At 47.6% G+C, this 19,336-nt stretch overlaps 1 protein-coding gene across 1 annotated transcript in view; it reads right to left on the reverse strand.

Moving 5' to 3' along the window:
- Window positions 1-17,044, reverse strand: part of EPB42 (erythrocyte membrane protein band 4.2) — a 32,291-nt gene extending 15,247 nt beyond the window's left edge. Inside the window, exons 1-8 of the mRNA XM_004709476.2 lie at window positions 17,035-17,044; window positions 10,108-10,293; window positions 8,775-9,008; window positions 5,343-5,461; window positions 4,295-4,399; window positions 1,125-1,302; window positions 389-527; window positions 8-111 (exon numbers count right to left, since the gene is read on the reverse strand). Of these exons, the coding sequence (XP_004709533.1) occupies window positions 8-111; window positions 389-527; window positions 1,125-1,302; window positions 4,295-4,399; window positions 5,343-5,461; window positions 8,775-9,008; window positions 10,108-10,293; window positions 17,035-17,044 (1,075 nt within the window). The remainder of the gene's footprint in view (window positions 1-7; window positions 112-388; window positions 528-1,124; window positions 1,303-4,294; window positions 4,400-5,342; window positions 5,462-8,774; window positions 9,009-10,107; window positions 10,294-17,034) is intronic.
- Window positions 17,045-19,336: the final 2,292 nt, after the last annotated feature.

The following is a 19,336-nucleotide window of genomic DNA, read 5'->3' on the forward strand; positions in this document are numbered from 1 at the left end:
CCGTTACCTCTCTCTCCTTGAGGAAGACTTGGGTACAGAATCTGCCATCCACCATAACCTTGGGGCAAAGCAGGCCGGGCCATCCAACACTCTGTGGACGTCTGGAAGACCCTGAAGGTGTCAAAGGAAATAACTCAAGGGGGGAGGAAAAGGAATTCCGGAGGAGGAATGCACCCCTGCTAGCTGAGCCAGTGTTGCCATGGGGATGGGAAGATGGGGTGTGAAATGGCTGCAAAATCCCAGGACAATCGGTCATCAGTGTTCTGCCTATAAGAGTCTCGAAGGCCTATTCCCAGTGCCAGACGGGGTGTGGGGGTCCTCCTGGTGTGACCTCACATGGGTTTGGAGCTCTTCCCGGTCTGGGACCTCAACCCCTTGGACCTCTCACCAGATTCTGCCGCTCTGGCTCTCTCCATGCCAGAGCCCCTCATCATTGTAGTACTCATCCACCATCAGATTCCCGCCAGTGCCCTGCGCTGAGGCGAACGTGGTCAGCACGCGGGCAGGGATTCCCAGGCAGCGCAGCACTGCACAGAAATGGGGCAGCGTGTCAGCGGGGGGCGGGGAGGCCTGGGGTGGGGCAGGGGGCAAATGTTTGTAAGCTTAGCTATCAGGGCCTCCCCTGGGAAGACTTTATCTTACATGCCAGGGGACGTGATAAAAGGAGGGGGTCCCAAGTGCCCGGAAGTTAGAACTCAAGCCCCACCCCCTTCCGCCGCTTCCAGATCCTCCAAGAAGAGGAGACTAAAGGCTGGTGAATCGGGTACAAACAAGTGGCACAGCCCCACGGGAGACCCAGAAGGCGAGGGCTGCAACCTACTGAGCAGAGCTCTGGGAGCTCGCTCTATTGGGACATTTTCAGGGAGAAAGTCAATTTGAAAACAGAGTTTGCCAGATGGGCCCAACTTGGCTAAGGTGAAGAGGAGCCCAAGCTAGTTGCGAGAAGCTGACTGGGGCAAGGAACTGGGTTCTTGGCCAGATGGGGCAGAGGCTGTGCCTGCTCTTTGAAGGAGCCTTCTCTTCCACCCTGGGGACCAGGTAGCGGGTAACCTGAGAGGCAGGGCGGACACTCTGGACATAGCCAAGGTGAACCTCTGTGTGTGGCAGGCAGACCTGCTCTGTACCTGTGCATGCCACAGCAGCCAACACCCAGGCCTGATCTTCAAACACAGGTCGCCCTTGGCCTGTGAGCCACTGCCGGAGGATGGGCACGCTGCCCCGGAGCTTGGCCAGCAAGGCCTCTTCCTGGGTCACCTGGGGCTGCAGGGTAGGAAGGACACTCTTCTTCTGGAGCACCTGCAGCTGTTTGGGGGAAATGCATGGAGGTTAGTGTGTCTTGTGGGCAAGGCAACTTCCTGTGGGTTCTCCAGGCCTGGTGCGCCAACCACATACGTCAGAACCACCTGGGACTTGTGAAACCTACCTGTTCCTGAGCTCTCCCCTAAAGTGACTGGATTATAATCTCTAAGGGTGGGGCCCTACGAATCTTCCTTTTTGCATTAATTATTCATTTATTTTTATGGGCCTACGCCTGTTCTTTCTCCCATACCTTTAGCCTGCATATCTATCCATGCATCCGCTTTCAGGGTTTCATGTATAACAGTGTCTACCTCTGTCGGCGTTTACTCTTCCCCTCTTCCCAGGGTCTTCTGCTACTGCGATTGTTTTCTGCCAGCTTCTCTCTTGTATACTACCTTCTTTACCCATGTTAACACGTGTTCACCCTTTAGCCAGTAACTAACCCTCCTTTCTCCTCCCACCCCATCACTGGGACTTCACAAAGAATGCTGCTTTTAAATGTGGTGAAGAGGGGATGGTGTCCGGCTATCAAAAGATATAGCATCTGGGGTCTTAATGGCTTTAGGTGAAACAAACAGCCATCTAGCAGGGAAGCAAATGAGCCCACATGGAAGAAGCACACCAGCCTGTGTGATCATGAGGTATTGACGGGATCAGGTATCAAAAGATCCAAAACAAACAACTATATCGATGCAAATGAGGGGGGTTGCAGTGGAGACCCAAAGCTAAGGTGACCAGATTTCAAGCCGGACACCATTAACCGGGGTGGTCATGGGGTTTCTTGATTAAAAATTTGGTCTATATGGACCAAATAGACCGTTCTCTAGCTTGTCGTGCATTCTTTCCAAAATCAGGACTTTTTAAAAACTCCAAAAAGCAGGCCTTATCCAAAGCCCATCTGTAGACAATTGGATATCCCCCCACAGAAGGGTTATAAGGAAAGGATAATTCAACCAAAATGTAGTATAGCACCAGTGAATCACACATCACTCCTCTAGTTCCTGAATGTTTCCTCCCACCCACTACCCAGACATGACCCAGTTCTACCTTACAAATCTGGCTAGACCAGAGAACACACATTAGTACAGATAAGAGCTGTTGACATATGGAATTCAGGGCAGATAAACCCCGTAGGAAAAGTAGTGGGAGTAGCAATATCATGAGGGTATGGGGATGGTCGGGGAGGGGGAAGGGAGGGATAGGGGGAACCCATCACAAGGTTGGATATATAGTCCCCTTCCCCTGAAGGGGATGAATAACAGAAAAGTGGGTGACGGGAGACATCGGTCAGTATAACATGAAAAAATTTTATAAATTATCAACGATTCATGAGGGAGGGAGGGTGGGAAACGGAGGGGAAAAATGAGCAGATGCCAAGGGCTCAAGTAGAAAGAAAATGTTTTGAGAATGATGATGGCAGCAAATGTACAGATGTGCTTGACACCATGGATGTATGTATGGATTGTGATAAGAGCTGTAAGAGCCCCCAATAAAATGATTAAAAAAATAGGTCCTTGACTTTTTACAAGAGTGTGGTCTCCTTCAATATTTGCCCTTTTGTGATTGGCTTAGTTCAGCATGAAGTCCTCCAGGTTCATCCGTGATGGGAGGTACTTCCCATATTCATTATTCTTTAATGTTGAGTAGTATTCCGTTGTGTGTCTGTATGCACCATAGTTTGTTGATCCGTTCTTCCATTGAGAGGTATTTGGTTTGTTCTAATTGTTTGGCTACTGTGAACAGGGCTGCAAGGAACGTGGATGTGCATGTATCCATTTGCGTTGTGCCTTTAGTTTCTCTAGGGAAATCCTCCCTTTATCAAGTCCTCCAGAGGCAGGAGTTCTGGCCACAACTCGGCCAACAAAGCTCAAGCCGAACGGAGGAACACAGAAGCAGCTGCTCTCTCCTGATGATGAGTTGGGCTCACGGGGTCTTCACTTCTACAGCCCTACTTCCTTTGAGGTCATTTGCTTCTGTCCTCGGGGCCCACTTAGACCCCCATCCCCCTTCTCCCACCTCACAGGCTGGCCTTGTCCCTCCATCTTTTCAGATGGAATTCCAGAGTCTCCCAGGGGAAATGGGAAGATGTTCTGTGAAAGGCCTTTTTGGGGGCAGTGGGAAAGCCCCAAGTGATTTTCATGGACAGGACATTCTTGGGGATAACTTAGAAATAAAATGTCCTTTTGACTACCTTCGCAGCAAATGTGGGGTAAAATGGACTTGACATCCCACCCCCACCCCTCAGACTGGGGTTGTGGGAAGGAAGAGTTCTTTGAGAAAAGCAATTTCAATTATAGTCCTTGGCTTTTGCTTCCACCCTATCCCAAAGTATGATGCCTTTCTTTGCTTTCTCACTACTGTGAATGCTATTATTTTTTTAAAGGGTGGGGGTGTAATGATGGGGAAGTCTCTGAGTAGTATAATCAATTCAGCTCCAACTGGGAACACAAAAATTGGCAATTCAAAAAACAAACGAATGAACAAACAACAAAACAGCAACAACAACAACAACAAATCCCAACCAAACTCGCAGCCGTCGAGTTGATCCCCACATATGCCAACCCTCAGGACACAGTTCCCCAGGCTGCACCTCGTCATTGAGGAGCAGCTGGGGAGTTTGAACTTCTGACCATTCAGTTGGCAGCCCTATGTGTTCCCTACTATACCACCAGAGCTCTGTCCTGGAAGAAAGGTACCACCAAAGAAAGGTCTGGTGATCTGCTTTGGAAAAGTCGTTGCCTTGAAAACCCAAAGGAGCCGTTCCACTCTGCACACCTGAGGTTGGCCCGCATTGGAATCGACTAGACAGCAGCTGGTCGTCTGATTGCCTGTCTTCTCCCCTTCTCGTGCAGACCCTTCTCCAGGAACTGCCTCCCCATCTGGGAGGAGAGGCCTGCTTGCCAGTTGCAGTTTTCCAGGACCACTGACTTAGATCCCTGAGAGAGTTCTTGCCTCATTTCCTCCCCATTGTGGCCTCTCCTCGCCTCTTACTCACCAAGGAGCCCAATACCCGGGCCACATGCAGAGGGCTGCTCCACTTCTCTACCTGCTTGTCCACGCTCAGCAAGTCCAGGCTGAGGTCAACGACATCCCTCTCAAACTGTATGGAACACACAAGGCAATGATGAGGCTTCTAGGCCAGGGACTCACCCCACAGACAGCCCTGCCATCCCCCCCTTCTCCAGAGTCCACTCGTCCTTCCTGACCGCCTGGTCTCCAGAGGTCTGGCTTTTTCCTCCCTCCCAATGTGCCCCCTGGTTTCTGTGCCAGCCAGTCCCATTCCTTGCTTGGTACAGGATGGTGTCTGACTAATTTTGTTTTTATTGTTCAACATTTAGTAAACTCCTGCTGCTCCTGTCAGCTCGGAACAGAGCAGATGGACAAAGGAGGACGGAAGCACAATCGGAGGAAGATTGATCCCATCTGCAGAACACCAAGAAACTTGGGAAGATAAGATCAAAGAGACGAAAACCTTTCCACAGAATCCACAGAGGGAACCTGCTCCCAGAGCAGGTCCCTGAACTTAGACCTCCAGCCTCTTGAAAAGTGAGAAAATAAAGTTCTGGTGTTCTATTTCTTTTATCAGCAGCACTAGATAAGTAAAAAAGATGCACTGAGATTATAGCAAGGTAGCAAGGGCTCTAGAGGAAATAACCACACAGAACAGAGCATTTTCCCAGGACGAGGGAAAATTCAGCCTGTGTGTTTGGGAATGGGGTGACTCCTGGGGGAAGAAACACGGTGGGCTGGTTCTGCAGGGCCTGGTATGACCAACCAGAGCATTTATTTTAATTCTCTAGATACAGGATAGTATTCAGGAAGACCTGCCAGAGCTTTGAGTTCCCTAGGATTTTAGGAAGCAAACTCTGACAGCCATTCAAGATGGTCTGAGGGAGGTTTGATGAAAGAGAGGCATCACAAGGGTGAAAGTGGCTAAAGAAATGGCTGCAAGACCACGGACGGGTGGGCTTGCCAGCTCTGGCCTGAGCACTGTGCTTATAGGCTGATCCCTGCCCCACCCCCAAGCTGAAGGTCCCCTGTACCTGGCCAAAGTCCCAGGGCTCTGTCTGGATGCAGTTCGCAGTGCCCAGGTAGATGAGGCCATTCTGGTTCAACAAGTACTCCCTGCGTTGAGCCTCGTTCTCCAGGAAAACTTCATCCCCTGGTGAGAAGTGAGATGGGATGAGAGCCTTTGGGACCTGCCTTTGTGGTAGTTACATAATCTGGTGTCAGTTTGGGACTTGAGAGGATTAAGAGTGAAGGGGTGGAGTCTGGTCTGTCAATCAGGTCATAGCCAATGAGGCCTCTGTGTGGATATGGCCTTCTTCTGAGAATTCTGGGAGCTTCTGTATTTCCTCCCTGGAATCTGGAGGAAATATTCACTCCCTGAGAGATGCTCGACTGACAAGACACATGGCGCTACACCCTGGGAGCTGGAGAAGCCACATGGACCTACCCTGATGCAACCAGACCTCTGGAGCTGGAGAAGCCGTAGAGAACCCCTGCCAGCACTGAGATGCTTACAACGCCAGTGGATCTATAAGACTTCCAAATCACTGGCCTGTGATCCTCCTGTGTTCAGCGTCATTGGATGTGTTTCCTTAGTCTGAAGAGGACTTTATAGATTGGTATCAGACCTATGGACTAATATTGGATTTATGGACTTCATCTGAACTGGGCTGGGAAGTTTTCTCAATGTTCAATTGCTCTCGTATATGAACCTCTTTCTCATACACATATGAGTGTCTGTGAATTTGTTTCTCTAGTCTACCTAGATTAACACAGCCCTCCACCTCCAGACCCTCTGCCCTTCCTGTCCAGCAGGTCAGATTTGCCTTCAGCTCCTCTTCAGCTTTGGGTTTGGTAAACACTGTGGTAGAAGTCCCTATTCTGAGATCATGGGGACCTGACCCCCTCACTAGTAGGCTGATAGCAAAGGGGGTTGAAGTCCTGGGCTAACCACAGTGCGTGCCACGGCCAACCAACCTGGCAGACAGGAAAAAGCCAACCTCAAAAACCGAGTGGTTCCCAAGATGTTTGCAGCCAGGGTGCTATCAGCCCAAGGATGTAGCCGCAGCCCAGGGGGCGTCCTCGTGGGCCTGTTGTGTGCTTCCCCCTTGGTTTCATTTGTGACCCCCCCCCAAAAAAAACCCCCAAAAACAATGTTCCAGAAAAAAATACTCAAACATAAGTTGGCAGGGTAGGCAGAAGGGAAGAGGCAGACTTGGCAAGACAGGGTTTAGATGAGGTGCTGGCGCTGAGCGGAATGGAGGCGGGGGCACCGTGGGGGCTCCACTCCATGACTCCCATGGTCTATCCTCGCCTGCCTTCCTCATTCAGGGGTGAAGCGATGTGGGGAGGGAGCTCTGCACTTGGCAGGTGGGTGGAGTGAGAGAGATGCAGATGGATTGCCGAGGACCGAAGAGAGAAAAGGATTCTAAATCACACAACACACTGCTGGCCGTATCTCTCTGCCCTGCCCTCCACCCCAGCAACCCGCTGGGACGAAGGTATTCAGGGCAACAGAAAGTTAGGATATTAGAAACGAGGATGCGATCATAAACACTTGGGCCTCAACTCACAGAATCTTGGGCCCAAGGAGCCCTTTACCCCATCCTCCATCCCAAGTCTTCATCTCTATGAAGTCTGCTTAGCATCCCTTCCTGGGGAATAATTTTGAACACAGGTGTGACATTGGCCCCTGGATCTGTCTGCAGGGCTCTGGGAAGTACAGAATGCATCCCCCTTCTCTCACTCTTTTATAAAGTTCCCCACTTATGAATGGGAACCTGACTTCTGTTAGATCAAGCACATTTGCCTTTTGAATCCAGGAAGGCCCCATCTCTAAGTAAGCTGAGATGGCACTGAGATGCCCAATGATCTCTGAAAATCTGTTAATTGTGTCATAACTGAGCAGAGTCAACAACTCAGCCCTGCCCAGGCAGACAAGTCCATACACCCTCACATGGGGAGATCTTACCCAGGCCAGGCCATTCAAGCCAACCCCAAAGGCAAGACTCCTGGCCCGGGAGTCAAGTTTGTGGGTGTTAGTCTAGCGCTATCTTAGAACTGTCTTTCTTGTGTCATTGCTTTGGCTGGAAGCACTGGAAGTGGACTCCAGTCAGCCAGGCAGATACACAAACATCTCAGCTTGTGAGGGGAATGGCTTTAGGGTCCTTCTGTCACTATGTAGGGTGCCCTGGGGTCTCTCCAGAGTTGGAGGAGTACTGAGTTTAGGTTTATTCGCTTGGAGCCTGGAGTACATGAATGAACATTTTTTGTCTGCTACCCCTGAGTTGGCGCCAGTTCACGGCAAGTCCCACACATAAGGGCTCTGCACCCCCTTGTGGTTGGTTGTGGAGTGGATGCTGTGATCCATGGGGTTGCAGGGATTCATTTCTCCAAGTGCATCGACAGGCCTTTCTTGCCAGTCTGTGTTATCCGGAAACTCTGCTGACGTCTGCTCAGCAGAAGAGCAACAACACAAGCCTCCGCTGGCGAATGGGGGGTGGCTCTGCTTTGGCTGGGAATCTTGAACCTGGGTCTGCCTTAGGGAAGGACACTGGTGGGGCAATGGAGAAGTGCTCAGCTGCTGTGGAATCCACCAGCTGTGCCTCGGTAGGAAGTGTCACTCTGTTCTGGAAAAGATTTCCATCCCTGAAAACCCTATGGGGCAGTTCTGCTCTGTCCTATAGGGTTACTGTGAATCGGAGTCAACTTGATGGCGATGGGTGGCTTCGCGTTAAGGAAAGGAGAGCAGCCAGTGCAGCCCTGCGGGAAGCCCTAAACTCACTGCCATCGAGTCCATGCCGACTCATAGCAACCTGATAGGAGAGGGTAGAACTGGCTCTGTGAGTTTCCAAGACTGTAACTGTTTACAGGAGTGGAACGCCCCATCTTTCTCCCATGAAGTGGCTAGAGGTTTTGAACGACTGACCTTTTGGATCCCAGCCCAACGCATAGCCACTAAGCCACCAGGGTGGGAAGCCATTGCAATTCAAAATTTTATATTATTTTTCTTAAAGAGAGCTCTCCAAATAACATATGCTTCAGATCTCACCAAACCTGGGTTCACGCAGCAGACAGACTATGGGAACCCAAAGAGGGCGACAGAGAAGCCCCTCCCTTGGGTTGCTTTCCTTTCCGAAGAGCTTCCCCATGGTTTAGATCCCTCTGCCGACAATCAATCCCTCCCACTAAAGGGGTTTCAGCGAATCTCTGTTTCTGTGACCCAAACAACCTGAGCCAGCACCAGGGCTTGATGGTGAGAAGAGCTTCGACTTTCCATGGGAAGTCCAGTAGTGCTACAAGCCAAGACCCCATCCACCCAGGAATGAGAGAAAGCACTCTCAGGAACAGTGCCAGAGAGTGAGCTAGCCCGGAGCCTGGGGCAGCTGCTTCCTCCCAGACCTGCCAAGTAGCCCTGGAGTTTTCAGTTTCCTGGGCAGCTCAGGTTGGCCCAGGCCCAAACTCACCGTGATTCCAGGGGTTAAAGAGCAGTATGAACTTGCCCAGGAGATATTTCTTCTTGCTGGAGGACTGCAGCAGGAGTGAGTAGTGGCCGATGATGGCATCTGTGGGTGCCATCACAGCGATGGACCAGGACTGGGCATCTCTCTCCTTTACCATGGCACTCCACCTTGTGTTCTCCCCAAGACTGGAGATAGGGAATGTGGCTTGGGTTCTGTTTGTCTTGGAAGGCTGCTCGCCTGCAGACACAGGGATGAAATCTATCATTTGCCTTTTGACCATAATTCAAAGTAATGAAATTGGAGCGTGACAGTGATGCAGGAGATGCGAGCTGCAATACACTTCTGGAGGCATAAAGGGCGATGAGTTCTTAGGACCCCTGAGCCTATACCTACAAAAGCTTCGTAATCTAGAGTAGCGGTTCTCAACCTCTGGGTCGCGACCCCTTTGGGGGTTGCCTGATTCATAATGGTAGCAAAATGACAGTGGTGAAGTAGCAACAAAAATAATTTTATGGTTGGGGGGGTCACCACAACACGAGGAACTGTATGAAAGGGTCGCGGCATGAGGAAGGTGGAGAACCACTGAGCTAGAGAATGGGCAAACTGTTTGTGGATGTTAAGTGCTGTTGAACCTGTCCCGACTCATCGCGACCATTGATACAACAGAACAAAACGCTGCCAGGTCCTTGGCCATACTCACAATTGTTTTGTTTGAGCCCATGGTTGTAGCCACTATGGCAATCCATCTCGTCAAGGGCAAAATGATAGTGCCAGCTTTATCGGGTGACTCTAATGTGAAGATTAAATTTGCGTGGAAAGTACTTAGCCCCAAATCTCGCATGTACTATAAACCCCCAAACCAAACTCGCTGCCAATTGTGACTCACAGGACAGAGTCGCACTGCCCTGTGGGTTTCTGAGACTGTCTGTCTCTAGGGCGGTAGGCAGCCTCATCTTTCTCCTGCAGATGGGTTGTTTCGAACTGCCCATCGTGAGGTTACCAGCCCAATGTGTAACCCACTAGGCCACCAGGATCAATAGATAGTAGCAATTAAATGTTATCATCCACCTGGATTATATCCCATTCAGGCTTTTCTAGAAAGTTGGCTTGGAGGTGATGAAAAAGGGACCACGCTGTGATGTGATAATGTTACTGAGCAACTCCTGAATTCATAGTGATACTTCTTATGTACATTATTTCCATAATCCCCATAGTCCTGCCAGGTAGGCGGGGCTCAAGTACAATGAGGGGCGTTTCCCCTCTGGTTCCCTGAGGAGGTGCTAAAGTCAGAACCTTAGAATTGCTGCGGAAGGGGGTCTAGGTCAGCTTCACTTACCGGTTTGTGCAACTAGGACCACCTTCTTCATTGCAGGCAGAAACGCTTTGACTGGAGCCCGGAAGCACAGGGTGATGGTGAAGGATTGCCCTCTCCTTACAATGAGGTGCCTGGAGCTGATGGCCCTGGTGTGGTGCTCCTCGTTGTTTCTCGCAGCCTGGAAGTCACAGCTCTTGATGCCCAGGGCTGTTGTGAAGAAGAGAGAAATCATAGAGGCTAGGGAAATGTACAAAATACTACATGGTTTAAAGTCAAGACAGTTATGTGTCAGGCTTGTAGTCTCTCACCATATTTATTCAATCTGTATGCTCAGAAACTCATCAGAGAAGCTAGATTCTATGAAGAAGAATGTGGTATCAACACCGGAGGACATGCAGACAATACAATCTTGCTGGCTGAAAGTGAGGAGGACTCGAGGCACTTGCTGATGAAGATAAGGATTGCAGCCTTCAGTGTGGATCACAAGGCAATGTAAAGAAGACCCAAATCCTCCCAACTGGACCAATAGGTCACATCATGACAAAAGGGGGAAAGAACGAAGTTGCCAAGGATTTCCTCTGGCTTGGATCACAGTCAGTGCCCATGGAAGCAGCAGTGCAGAGATCCAAAGGACACACTGCACCGGACATCCTGCTGTGCGAGACTACGGACAGCAGAGGGACACCTGGTCCTGTGACATCCTCATCATTGCAGTTAGGTTTGAGCCCCTTGTTGCAGCCACTGGGTCCATCCATGTTCATGATGGTCTTACTGTTTGTGTGACGACCTTCTACTTGACCAAGCATGATGTCCTTTTCCAGGGACTGGTCTCTCCTGATAACACGTCCGAAGTCTGTGAGGGAAAGCCTCACCATCTCCTCATTCTACAGCCAGGAACATCCTGGCTGTACTTCTTCCAGGGTAGATTTGTTTGTTTTTCTGGCTGTCCATGGTATTTCAATATTCTTTTCCAACACAATAATTCATATGCATCAATTTTTCTTCAGTCTTCATTAGTCCATGTTCAACTTTCACATGCACATGAGGCTTGTGAAAATACCATGGCTTGGGTCAGGTGCACCTTGGTTCTCAGAGTGACATTCTTGCTTTTCAACACTTTAAAGAGATCTCGTGCAGCAAATTTGCCCAATACATCATTTAATTTCTTATTTGCTTATTTAATAGTTTTATTGAAATATAATTCACAACTCATACAATTCAATAATTCAATCGTATTAAGAATCTTCACTAGAATCAATTTTAGAACATCTTTCTTATACTCATTGTTATTAGTTCTTAATTTCCCCCCAATCTCCCCTACCATGCCCCAAGAAACCATTACTTCTGCTTTATCACTATAGATTTACCTATCTGAAATTTCATATACAGAAAAACATACCAAAAACAAAACAGCAACAGCAAAAGCTACCAACAATAACAAAATGAAACAGAAAAATCTCAACCAATAAGAAAGCAGAAATATTAAAAAGTAGAACAATTTTAAAATCAAAAGGGAAATCACATGATCAAGTGTTAAATTTTAACCTAACTGCAACTGCAGTAATCCAGTTTCCAGTGCATTGTGCATGATGGCAAAGCTCCCCGCATCCCTGGTCCCTGGCCAAAGGGGAGTCACCCTATGCTTAGTCTACACATATTGTCCCTTTGATTCCTTTGAAAACGGAAACAAGTTTAACCTGGATCAAAAGGGAGATCAAATGATATGCTATCACATTTTAACCTAACTTTATATGCCATAATTGACTTTACAATACTCTGCCTGATAGTAAGGTATTCATGTCCCTCTATGATGATCAGAGGGGATTTTCCAGAGCCTTAATCCATGTGTGGACGCTGCAAAAGAATTTGGGGCTTACCATGCCGTCCATAGCCTTCTACAAACCGATGTTCACAATTTAAATGCTGATGCCATCCCCTGCTTCAGATTTGGCTTTTATTATTTATAATCCTTGGATCACATAGGCTGGTGTGCTTCTTCCATTCGGACTTAGTTGACACTTCACTTAGATGCCTGCTTATTTGAAGACAAGCCTTTAAGATCCCAGATGCTATTCTTTCTGATAGCCAGGCACCATCTGGGTTCTTCCGCAATGTCTGCTATAGCACCTGTGTTTTCAGTGATCATGAGGGTCAGCATCCAGCAGGGCTATCCCATAGGAATGAATTGACCTTAGATTGGGGCTAGAATTAAGTATGAGCACCCAATCCATTCATATATCTGTGGTTTATATATGTCTCTGGTTCACTTTACAGACACCATTATAATTTTTATGATAGTGCATTATAAATCATCCCTGTGAGGCATAAGGTGATTCTTTTGATGCTGTCATTATTTTAGCCAATATTATAGAATTTAAAAGATGGTTGAGAAGAAGAAATTATACAACTATAGTCTGTCTGATTACACATAGAAATATATGAGTTGTTCACTTGTATAGATTAAACTCTTAAATGACCAAACACTGTTTACACAAACAATGGGGGTTAGTGATAGGGCAAAACTTGCAATAATATTCATTCACAATGCCAGAGCCATGCTAACCAGACTCATACCTGGCATCAAGAAGCAAAGAGGGCATTAACATATGGTAGCTTCAGCCCGCCATTCACTGGGCACCCTCAAGGCAAGAGATTCGAGCCAAAGTCCAATGTCCAACATCCACCAGTTCTTTACTCTTGGGCTAGCACTCATATGTTTCTTCTCACACTAGAACATTTCAGCCTTAAGTCCAAGGGCCACAGGTGAGTTTAAGTTAAAGCCCAGTTCATTTAGTGGGGTTTCCACATCAAGTTCTTCTGGTGTTGCCTATGAGGGACATTGTGTGCCTTGAAAGAACATAGTCTAAAGTTCCAGTAGTCCAGTAGGCCTGGGCCACCAAGGGATGGGACAAACTAGGTCAAAAGTGTCCAATTAGGACCATCCCCTACCCAGGCCTATTCTTCCCTTGGGTTCTACATGAGTAGTATTAAGCATTTTTCCCCAATGGAAGGTTGCTTCTCCCCACTTTCCTACCAACAGAAGTGTGATTGCCTTCACTGAGAAATATATGCTCCCCTACTTCCATCCGTCTGGACTTGGATTTCTAGCAAGGTTTGCCTATCACTCTGGTAGGAGTATCTTGATTCAGGGTGACCTAGCACAATTTTGAATGGCAGCAACTGAATGGTCTTCTCCCATTCCCCACATCTTGACAAACTAACCCCAAGCTGAGCCAAGGTCTCCTCTTTCAAAGGATTTTTTAAGATGTTCATGGGTGCTAGGCAGGCTCTCTACCTCGTTGCCTGGGAGATCAGATTAGAAGATTACATGCCCTGGGAGCAGAAGCCTGCCTTCGTCCTGGTGTCAATGTCATCTATTTCTCGACTGCTGTTTCCTTGGGCATTGATTGGATCCCAGCAAGATGAAATCCGTGACAACGTCAATCTATTCTCCATTTACCATGGTCCGGTGGTGAGGGTTTTTGTTTTCTTTACATTGCGTTGTAATCCTTCTGAAGACTGCGGGCCTTGATCTCCATCAGCAAGTAAAAAATATAAAAACGCTCAGTAGATATCAAGCTGAAAGAACTGCGGAAAAAAACTTAATCCGCAAGTTGCAATTGTGAAAGAGTCAATGGACAAAATATCGAGCAATGCAGGAAGCATCAAAAGAATGTGGAAGGAGTATTCAAAGCCACTGTACCAAAGAGAGCGAGTCAACGTTCAGCCGTTCAAGAGGTAGCGTACAATCAAGAACCAATGGTACTGAAGGAAGGAGTCCAAGCTGCACTGAAGGTATCAGCCAAAAACAAGGCTGAGGAATTGACAACCTACCAGTTGAAATGTTTCAATAAACAAATGAAGCACTGGAAGCACCCACCTGCCTGTGCCAAGACATTTGGGAGGCAGCTACCTGGCTAACTGGAAAAGATCCATATTTGTACCATTCCAAAGAAAGGCCACTCAGCAGAATGGGGAAATTATCAAACTGTGTCATTCATATTACAAGTAAATAAAACTCTGCTGAATATCATTCAACAACACTTGCAGCTGCCGATAAGGTAGGAACTGCCAAAATTCAAGCAGTATCCGGAAGAGCAAGTGAAGTCAGATGGATGTTGGCTGAAAGCAGAGAATACCATAAAAATGTTGGGAATTCCTGAAAGCTTAATTGTACGAACACAGAGCCTATACATGGACGAAGAGGGATTGTTTGTACAGAACAAGGGAATTATGCATAGTTAAAATCAGAAAAGGTATGTGGCATGGTTGTATCCATTCACCCTACTTATACAATATATATATGTTGAACAAATAATCCGAGAAGCTGGACTATATGAAAAAGAATGAGGCATCAGGCTTGGAGGAAGGATTATGAACAATTTGCAATATGCAAACGACACAACCTTGCTAAAATACAAAGACATTCGACTGTGTGGATCAAGTACAGATAGAGACGGGCAGAGGGTAAGTAGGTGATTGCTTTGAAGTGGGATAAATGGCAAAAAGGAGTGGCTGCGAGTGCCGGGAGCTGAGGAGGCGTGCTCTGCCGGCGCAGTCAGTGAAGGCTTCATTAGGGGATCTTAGGAAATGAGCAGTTGGCTGTCAGATAAAGAAGAGGCAGGGAGAGCCTTCCATACAGAACCAAAGTCCAAATGAACTCTGACTAGTAGTTCTTGCTGTAACACCAGATCACCTTAGGGACTAAGATGCTCCAAGCCTCAAAGATCGTGAGACTCATCCTTGCACAGTTAGGTCCGAAGAGTCTACAGATGCAAGCCTCATCCCATGGCCTAGCACTATCTTTGTGTTAAGCAGAGAGGAACCATCTCTTGGTTTCTGGACATCATGCTTGGTAAAGTAGAGGGGCAGCCAAAAAGAGGAAGACCCTCGACAAGATGGATTGACAGAAGTGGCTGCAACAATGGACTCAACCATAACAACAGTTGTGCGGATGCCACAGGACAGGATGGTTTTGTTCTGTGAAACACAAGGTTCGCGACGGGTCGGAACCAACTTGATGGCGCATAACAACCTGCAGATACAGCGGTGATGAATAACTTCAAGTACACGAAAAAGATACCGTGTCGTAAGATAATTAGGAAATTATGAGCTTAGAACATGCTACCTTTCGCTTCCTCCCCCCCAACTATCATGATCCCAATTCTACCTTGCAGACCTGGTTAGACCAGAGGATGCACAGCGGTACAGATGGGAACTGGAAACACAGGGAATCCTGGACAGATGAACCCCTCAGGGCCAGCGGTGCCAGTGGCAATACCAGGAGGGAAGGGAGGGTTGAGAGGGGGAATCGATCACAAGGACCTACATATAACCTCCTCTCTGGGGGATGGGCAACAGAAAAGTAGGTGAAGGGAGATGCCGGGAAGTGTAAGATAAGATAAAATAATAATTTATAAATTATTAAGGGTTCATGAGGGAGGGGAGAGCGGGGAGGGAGGGGGAGGAGAAAAAGGAAAATGAGGAGCTGATTCCAGGAACCCAAGCGGAAAGTGAATTTTGAGAATGATGAGGGCAACGAATGTATAAGTGTGTGCTTTACACAATTGATGTATGTATGGATTGTGATAAGTTGTGTGCGCCCCAATGAAATGATTTTTTTTTAAAAAAGAACATGCTACCTTTAAAATATATATTATTTATTTATTTACTTGTAAGTTTATGCAACTTAAATTTGAAAAATGGCTTTGTTTCAGAACGAAGGAGCCTGTCCAGTAAGTGCTGCTGTCTAGTAAGCGTTGGACTATTAACCACGAGGCCCAAGAGTCAAGTCCACCAGTCACTCCCTGGGAGACATAGGAGACGGTCAGCGTCTCAGAAACCCTATACAGCAGCGGTTCTCACCTTGTGGGTCACGACCCCTTTGGGGGTCCAACAACCCTTTCACAGGGGTCGCCCGATTCATAACAGTGGCAAAATGACAGTGATGAAGTAGCAATGAAAATGATTTTATGGTTGGGGGTCACCACAGGATGAGGAACTGCATTAGGAAGGTTGAGAACCACTGCTCTACAGGGTTGTTATGAGTCAGCATCAACTCCATGGCAGTAGGTGAGCGTTTAAGAGCAGGTATGCAAGGTTCTCAAAAATTTAGCAATTTGCTCTTGCAAGCCTGTTCAAGCTTATCCAAACAAGCTCTAACAAACCATGACCGTGGAGCTAATAACCAGCGAATCTTATCTGGTGGCTCGGGGCGCTGTGCCTATTATACCTTGAAAGGATTTGATGTCCAGGAGTGTTCTCTGGTTTGGGACTAGAGTTGGCTATCTGATAACTGGTATTTTTAATTAGTCTTGGGCTGCGTTTATTTTTATAACACATAACTAGATTGACAGTCTGCCTTATCTCAGGATTCTTTTTATGCTTCTAGGTTTTGTCCTAGAGCCAATTGCCCTCCATCCACCAGACTAGTTGGCCAAGCTGGGGCATGAGCTTCTGCAGTAATAGAACCACAGCTGCTTCCCATCATCTCTATAACTTGTCTGGTCCTCTGCCTATCCCAAGACACTAAGAGGGAAAGGTTATGTCACAGCCCAGGAAATATTTGATTTTTTCTAAGGGGGCGTCGGAGTCTGATGACCTCTGTCTTATGATGACCCTGGGATCAGAAACCCAGGTAACCACCATCATCATCATCATAACAACCACCCATTGACCACAGCGATCCCATTAACACTTGATAGCCACCCAGCCATCACATTGCTAGCACCCACTTAACGACCTCACACAACATAGTGACACCATCACATCATCTCTCCTCCCCACACCACAGTCACACCACCAGCAGCACCCACTCACTACCACTCCCCAAGCAATAACCATACCACCACTGCTCAGCTGCCACCCTCCACCCTTGAAAGAAAACAGAATGATGAAGGGGCTACTGCCAGCCCAGTAAGCCCTGTGGACACTGCTGGCTTGGCTCACCCTGTCCCATGGCAACAGGCTGCTCTTAGCACAGGAAATGCCTGCTGTGAATCCTTGCTTCTTGGATCCTCTTTGATGGGGTCTTCGAAGCAGAAGACAGTGGAGGTCCCTTTGTTGGTTTCAGCATCTGAGAAGAGTGGCATTTCCCTCCACTCTCCTTTGAGCTTCTTGACAGGTTTCTTCTCTCCTGCTCCCTCCACACTGTAATCTCTCAGGCCAGTTGCTGGGAGTAACTCATTTTCATCTTATCTCTGGTGCCAGGAGGCCTAGGTAAGGGTAGGACTGGTAAGGCTGGGTGGGGGCTGCATAGCGGGAAGATCTTACAGACGTCCAAGAGAGACCTCCATGTCTGTGTGTCTGTGGCCTCAGGAGACCCTCAGAGATTTATCCGTGTAATACTGGAAGACCCTGGAAGGGATGGCTCCCATAGCCAACTCCAAATCGCAGGCCTCAAGTCTACCATAAGTCACAAGTTGTTAGCTATCCCTGGGCTTTGTAAAGAGAGAACCTGTTGGTCTGAGGATTGGTCTGTGTGAAAGGGATTTGGAGGTGGAATTGGTCGGTGAAAAAGAAAAGCCCTGAAAGCAGAAGTCAGGACCTCAGCTCTTGCCAGCCCACCTGGTCTGAGATATTCTACCAGAGCAGGTTTGTGACTGTCTAGAAACCCAGGGCCTATGCCTGGTACATTTCTCCTTACTGAGTCACATAGCAGCCACAAGAAAGACTTTCTTATTTTGCCCTGTTTGGTTTTCGAAGTCCCAGCTTTTGCTTGAGCCTCTGAGGCTGTGTCAACAGAAGCACTCTGGCGCCGAACTACAGCTCGGCTGTAGTCTGGGTGTGGAATGTCTGTGTGGACTGTCTCTATTCATTGGTATCCAATGGACTCGGACTCAGAGTGACCTGCAGAACAGAGTTAATTGACTTGCTCCATACGTTCCTAGAGCTGTCAGTGTTTATGGAACGACATTGCCACTGTGGCTGGTGGGTTTGAACTGGGACCTTGGGCTTCGATGCTGAGCTCTTAACCACTACACTACAAGAACGCCTCTGGATTACCTACAGGAGGCTATAAAAGAAACTATTGTGGGGCCAACAGGTGATTTTGATATGCGTTGAGCTGCTCACTGCAAGGACAGCAGTTTGAAAACATCACCCGCTCCGAGGGAGAGAGACCCAGCCATATTCTCCCATAAAGTGACCATCTCGGGAACTCACAGGAGCCGTTCTACCCTGTCCTGCAGGATTGCTGTGAGCTGACGCTGGCTCGATGGCAGTGAGTTGATCCTTTCATACTGTAAAAATATTGACCCATCACATTAATTTCAAAACTCGCATTATGTAAAAGAAGAAGGCAAACAGCTGCCCTCCAAGCCCTCCAAGTTATTGTTGGTATTGTGACCTGCCCTCCAGCTGGCCCCAACCCACAGTGGCTCTGTGTACAACAGAACAAAGCCCTGCCTAGTCCAGGGCCAACCTCAGAACTGTCGCTGTCTCTGAGCCACTGGGTCACCTCATCTTGCTCAGGGTCTTCCTCTTCTTCTCGGACCTCCTACTTCGCCAACCTAACGGTTTTTCTTTTTCAATGTCACCTTTTATTTATAAAAGCTTAACTGCCTCCTATCTTTTTGTAATTTGCGCAGTTATTTTTTAATATACATAACAAAAACATTCTACGGTTCAGCAACTTCTACACGTATACCTCAGTGCCATGGATCATACTCTTGGACAACCAAATCTTTTCCCAAATTATTCCACCACCATTCACATAAACTCAATGCCCCTAAGCCAAAACTCTTCCTCCTTCACCCATGGTAACCACCGGCCAAATGTGGTTTCCTTCTCTCTTTTTTCAGTAGTCTTCTTGATATAATATTCACCTATCATACACTTCCATAGTTGCTTTTAAAAATAACTGTATATACATCATCACAATTGATCACTAATGCTCCTTCTCCCCCTCCCACATTCATTGTTTGCTCCCCAATTACCCGCCACCCCCCTGAAATGCCCTTCTCCAGGGCATGCTCCCTCCTGACAACATGCCCAAAGTACATGAGTCTTGCCATCCTCACTTTTTAGGAAATTTCTGATTGTACTTCTTCCAACATAGATTCCTTTATTCTTCTTGTAGTCCATGGTATAGTCAATATTCCTTGCCAATGTCATAGTTCATAGGCGTCTTTTCCCATCTTCCTTATATACTGTCCAGCTTTTACATGAATATGATGCAATTGAAAATATCATGACTAGGGTCAGATAAACCTTAGATCTCAAAGTAACATTTCTTTAACACCATAAAGAG

This window comes from Echinops telfairi, unplaced genomic scaffold (genome assembly GCF_000313985.2).
Source record: "Echinops telfairi isolate 266 unplaced genomic scaffold, ASM31398v2 ScPeMD7_8;HRSCAF=38, whole genome shotgun sequence".
Classification (NCBI taxonomy): Eukaryota; Metazoa; Chordata; class Mammalia; order Afrosoricida; family Tenrecidae; genus Echinops; species Echinops telfairi.